The sequence below is a fragment of the Carassius gibelio genome, chromosome A17, assembly GCF_023724105.1.
Source record: "Carassius gibelio isolate Cgi1373 ecotype wild population from Czech Republic chromosome A17, carGib1.2-hapl.c, whole genome shotgun sequence".
In the NCBI taxonomy this organism is placed as follows: Eukaryota; Metazoa; Chordata; class Actinopteri; order Cypriniformes; family Cyprinidae; genus Carassius; species Carassius gibelio.
Window position 1 is genome coordinate 9,678,513 of NC_068387.1, and position 5,943 is coordinate 9,684,455.

The 5,943-nt window shown below is 35.3% G+C and overlaps 1 protein-coding gene across 1 annotated transcript in view; it reads right to left on the reverse strand.

The window, feature by feature from the left end:
* Positions 1 to 5,650, reverse strand: part of LOC127933439 (proton-coupled folate transporter) — a 38,457-nt gene extending 32,807 nt beyond the window's left edge. Inside the window, exons 1-2 of the mRNA XM_052530453.1 lie at positions 5,334 to 5,650; positions 66 to 813 (exon numbers count right to left, since the gene is read on the reverse strand). Coding sequence (XP_052386413.1) covers positions 66 to 813; positions 5,334 to 5,450 — 865 coding nt within the window. The 5' untranslated portion in view covers positions 5,451 to 5,650. The remainder of the gene's footprint in view (positions 1 to 65; positions 814 to 5,333) is intronic.
* Between the last annotated feature and the right edge of the window lie 293 nt (positions 5,651 to 5,943).

Genomic DNA, 5,943 nt, shown 5'->3' on the forward strand with positions numbered 1-5,943 from the left:
TTTTTCACTGGACTATACTGTATATGTCTTTGTTTGTGTCAGTTTATGTGTGAGATTTCACTCACCAACAGCCACCAGGTTATTTATGAAGGTGCAGAGAATGAGAAAGAGCAATTTCAGTCTCTCCTGCTCTGACCTCCTTTTGAACACTGCTTTGAAAGACAGCTTGGCGTATTTCAGGACAAACAGCCAGGACTTGTCTGAATGAGAACCTTGCTCAACTGTATTCTCTTCACAGGGAGCTAAACAAGTATTTTTTCCCATCGTAGGGTCTCTCAGCCAAAGCACAATATAAAGCACTGCCAGGACGTGGCAGGCTATGTAGGCCCCGAATGCTGCCTTGAGTCCAAATTCTTGCTCCAAGAATCCACCCAATAAGAAGCCCACTGAGCCTCCAACGAAGATCATGGACTCGGCCACTGCCATACGTAAAGTGCGACTGGAGCTGGAGCCCATGGTCAGGTCGGCCAGGTAGCTGAATGAGCTGAGGAAAATGGAGACATGGCCACCAGTCAAGCCTGTTAGGGCAGCAGCCATCAGGGTCCAGTAAACGCTGATGTTTTCCAACAAGTCTACAGCCAAGAGCAACCCCCCACTCAACAGGGACAACACAGACGGGAGAGCCATGACCCAGCGACGGCCAGCGCGGTCAGACCAGGAGCCCAGCATTATGGCAGGAGGGATGGAGACCAAGCTGAGGGTGGCGTTGAACAGAAGCAGGATGTAGGAGGCTGTAGCCTGAACCTCCTCATCTCCTTTGTGGTGCTCAGGGTTACTGCAGATAGTAGCATTCTTGAGCAATTGTAGACACACCTACAAAAGACAGAAGTTATTTAAAGAAGTTCACAATAAGTTCACATATACATTTCAACATTCAAAATAAAGCACCACAGCACTGTTGAGTAAATGCAACAAGAAGTTACATAATTTATTCTATTTATCACTTTATTGCACCAAAAATCAAATCAATTCAATTCATATTTATTTATAAAGCATTTTTCACATAAAATGAAAGTTTCTACTTTACATTTAGGAGCAGTTTATCAGTGGTGTCTACATCAAGACAGAAATGTACAGTCAAAATCATGCAGTTAGTCAATGACGTATTCAAACAAAAATGTTGAACATGATGAATAGCAATGTATGTTGTTTTGTATGTTGGTTCAGGTTTGTTGTAATGTGAGGTCCTCGGAGGTGTAGACGCCATCTCAAAATGTGTTTTATATGGGTTTGAGTAAAATCACATTTGCATTTCTTCCAAATTTCAAATAAAAATATTGTAATTTAGAGCGTTTTTTGTGTGTGCATAAAATAAAAAGAAATTGGTCAGATAAACACGTTTTCATTTGTTGTGATTTGAAAAAAAAAATGGGTCATAGCACCAAATATTGATTTCTTAACACTTCTGAACTTAAAACATTGGTGTTGTGTTGTCTAAAAATGAACATAAACATCATCTGAACTTTAGTGTATAAAACAAAAATTAAATTTTACACATAATTCACATATTCCACACATTAAAATATCTTTAAATATATCTAAATATATATATAATATATAGTGTTCCTGTAGCTCAATTGGTAGATCACTGCCTTATCAAGCGCAAGGTTGAGGGTTCGATTTCCCCGGGAACACATGATAAGTAAAAACTGATAGCCTGAATGTACTGTACAGTAAGTCGCTTTGGATAAAAATGTCTGCAAAATGCATTAATTTAATTTAAATATAAACTGAGAATTTTCAAGTGGTCTCTTCATTTTATTCCATAGCTGTGAAGTACTTTTGTTGAAATATGACTTACTAGTAAAAAAAATAACTGTTGTAGATGTGCTTGTATATTAATGATGTCAAGATGCAGTAGGCTAATATTTTTAGCTCAGTAAGTGGTCAGACTGAGTTCGTTCAGTTAATGATTCATCAGACTGATTTAAACTCTTGAGTTTGTGAGTCGTTTTTAACAAGTCTTTAAACAAACTGGCTAGTTGTTTAATGTGACTACCCAGGGAAGACATTGCTAATGCTAAGAATTTTATTTTAATCATTGGGATACTAATTTCTGGAGGGACTGGAATGTACAGTATTGTGATTTTCATAAGCCCATGCAAAAATGTCCTGTATGACATTAAAAAAAAAAAACAAAAAAAAAACATTGGTTTATAACCTTGGCATTAAATTACAGAAAACTGGTCTAGTTATTTTTAATATTTATTTTCCCCACTTTAGTAAAGTCCTAGAAACATTATCATGTATTTTGTTATTGGAGCAAATGGCATAGTAAAATCATGTCTTGTGGTTTCCATTCACCACTCAAGAAATGTACTCAATTATGATGACTTGTGCTTCTAAGAACCTGGGAATGTGAAAAGGGTTCATGGTCAATAGCACTCCTGCTCATATGATTGCATAGATAAGGAAACATGATTGTTCATAACAACATTTATATGAGAAAACAGCACAAGCTGGTCTTATAAAATGTTAGATGATTAGGTCACTGGTATTTTTAAGGTGAGGCTTTACACTTTAGACGAAACTAGACACACTGACATCTTGACATTTAACAGTCCTTTTCTAGTTAGTGGAAATGTTATCAAACGATAGTCGGGTCTTATAGGTCAGCTTTGAAGAATTTCTCAATTTTTTTAATTTCTCTAGGTTTTTTTTTTTTTTTCAAGTCATCGCGCTGGGGGACGCCCTCAGTTATTGTAAGAACAAGCCTTGGGGAAGCTCACGAGCTGCAACCTCACAAATTTGATGATATCAAGGAGTAAATGGCAGGAATCGAGGCCATTAAGAGTGTCGTAAATGAGCACTTTGCAATAAATGATTGGACCCTCTTTAATCTTTGAACAGTTTTCACTGCGTAGAGTTATGCTCATTCATATGATATATTCATCCACATATTTCTGAGAGCTGTGATGTGTGGAGCTGCAGAGTTCATTGGAAGGGTAAGAGAATTTAAAGGAGAGAGGAAAGCAAGGACACTCGTTCAGGGAAAAAAAATTCAGGAACTACAGTAAAAACTGCTGCATGTTTTGGAAAGCGTCAACCTTAAAGCTGCAGTAGGTAACTTTTGTAAAAATATGTTTTTTACATATTTGTTAAACCTGTCATTATGTCCTGACAGTAGAATATGAGACAGATAATCTGTGAAAAAATCAAGCTCCTCTGGCTCCTCCCAGTGGTCCTATTGCCATTTGCAGAAATTGATCCGCTCGCGGTAGGAAACAACCAATCAGAGCTGCGGTCCGTAACTTTTTTTGTGTCCAAAATGTAGGAAAATGTATATGATAAGCGAGTACACCATGAATCAATTTTTCAAACCGTGTTTTTGGCTTGTCCTGAATCACTAGGGTGCACCTATGTGTTTATATTCGGACTATTTTAGATTGCTTCGGGGGTACCGCGGCGGAGTAACCCAGTACCATTGTGATTCTTCATAGACATAAACAGAGAGAAGTAGTTCCGGCTACAATGTTCTTCCGCAAGATGCAAGCAGTTCTGTTTATTAACCGCTAGAGCGTCAAAAGTTACCTACCGCAGCTTTAAGCGGTTAGTTCACCCAAATATAAAAATTATGTCATTAATAACTCACCCTCATGTTGTTCCAAACCCGTAAGACCTCCGTTCATCTTCGGAACACAGATCTCACGGGTTTGAAATGACATCAGGGTGTGGCATTATTGACATAATTTTCATTTTTGGATGAACTAACCCTTTAAGCACATGCATATATTCACTGTATTATTTATATTAGAAATGTTTTCACAGTCCACATATATAATTTTTCCTGCACTTTCAATTTTACATTGATGATTTGTATTTATTTTCAGAAATATATAAAAATGATTATTAATGTAAAAAAAATATATATATAATTAAACAAAGAACCGAAAAAAATATTTAAACTCTCAAGTCCTCTCTGTTTAAAATTCAACAGGATGTAAATCTATTTAAACAGTAAAAAAAAAAAAAAATAAATAAATATATATATATATATATATATATATATATATATATATATATATATATATATATATATATATATATATATATATATATATATATATATAATTCTAAAATAATATTAAAATGCTACAGTAAAACCTCAGGCTAAAATGACGTACATAATTATATTATATTTAAGTAGATATGTACTTTTTTTTTTTTTTTTTTTATAATAATAAAAAATTTAATAGAAAATGCCATCAGGGCATTAGCCAGGATTGATTTATTTGCAATCATCTTTTTGCCTTCACTTGTTTGTTTTATTATTGAAAATTAATGAATTTTGAAAGTTATCCTACAAATATTCCATGTAGTCTCACAATTATTCCAAATATAATATAATATAATATAATATAATATAATATAATATAATATAATATAATATAATATAATATAATATAAAATTGTTTAAAAAAGACTATTCTAACACTGTATTTGTTTTCCATTACCTTGCCTTTAAATTACAGAAAGACTTTCTTTCTTTCTTTCTTTCTTTCTTTCTTTCTTTCTTTCTTTCTTTCTTTCTTGCTTGCTTGCTTTCTTTCTTTCTTTCTTTCTTTCTTTCTTTCTTTCTTTCTTTTCTTTCTTCTTTGCTATTGGAGCAGAAAGTTTAAATGCATAAATTTTCCATGCAGTCTTCCCATTATTTCTAATTATACTTTAATTTAATTATTCCATTTAATATTCTGTTAAATTATTAAATAGCAAAAGTGGTTTAAAAAGATTTTGATGTTGCATGTCACATGGCAGAACACATTGACATCTTGACATTTAGCAGTCCTTTTCTAGTTAGAGCAAATGTTATCAAACGATAGTCGGGTATGGTGTCTTAGGTCAGCTTTGAAGATTTGTATTTTATTTTATTTTTTTAATTCAATGTCAGCAGTGAAGCTCATGAGAGTAAAATTCCATGTTATTGCACAAGGTTAAAACAAAGATACTGAAGTTTCTCAAGCATAGCCAATGTTAAGTTCAGCGACAGAATACAGACTAATGACTGTCAACGATTGTTTAATCTGGTGCATGAGCGATCACAGCGCCTGTTGTTTTGCTCTGGGACTGTCATGCCCAGTTCGGCTTGATTAATGCCTGCTGTAGTTTTGGGTTTTGAGTACATCTCGAGCTCCACTGCTATTCTCCAAGCACTCCGTGGCTCTGCTTCGGGCATTTCCGTTTTGTGTACTAAAACTGGACCCTGCTGACCTGTTTTCCAGTTCAAAGAACAAAACTCTGACTCACCGGACTGACTTGATTAATGTCTCTGCCTTTCACTCTCTCTCTCTCTTTACTTTTCCTGCTTTAAATCACAACAGTAGCAGCTCTCTTACCTTTGTGATGATCATCTGTTGATATGCAGGTGTTAGGATGAAAGTGCTGGTCATGTAGAGAAAAATCACCGGCTCCACTGTAACAACTCTCCTTAGTTTCTCTTCCCATGTCGACATATTCGACTGTGCACAACAAGGAAGGACAAAGGAAACAGTCTCTTAAAATATTAAAGTCGTATTAGGTAGAGTAAACCCATGTCAAGTGTTCCTACGGTCCAAAGGGAATAGTGGACGAAGCGACTCTCTAAACTCAGTCACATGCACGTCAGCTGGAACAGGAGGAAATTGTCTCTCTCAACATTCTGTTATCAGGAATTGTTCTACTTTGTGGTTGTAAAAGCAGTTGGCCTTTATTTGCCCTATGAACACATCCCCCACAGATTCACACTTCCCCAGAAAAAAAGTGGCGGTATGCGTTTTCTGAATGTTAAACGTGCGAAGCGAAATGTCCTTTGAACAGTGCATCCATTTCCTCCGAACGGTTTTACTGCAGTGAGTACTGAAGTGCACACTGAAAATATTCATTTGCAGAGCTTCAGTTATAGCCTGCAAAAGGTCTCTCTTTTTGTGAACTTTTGCAAAAGTGTAGCATAATATTTTTAGTTCAATC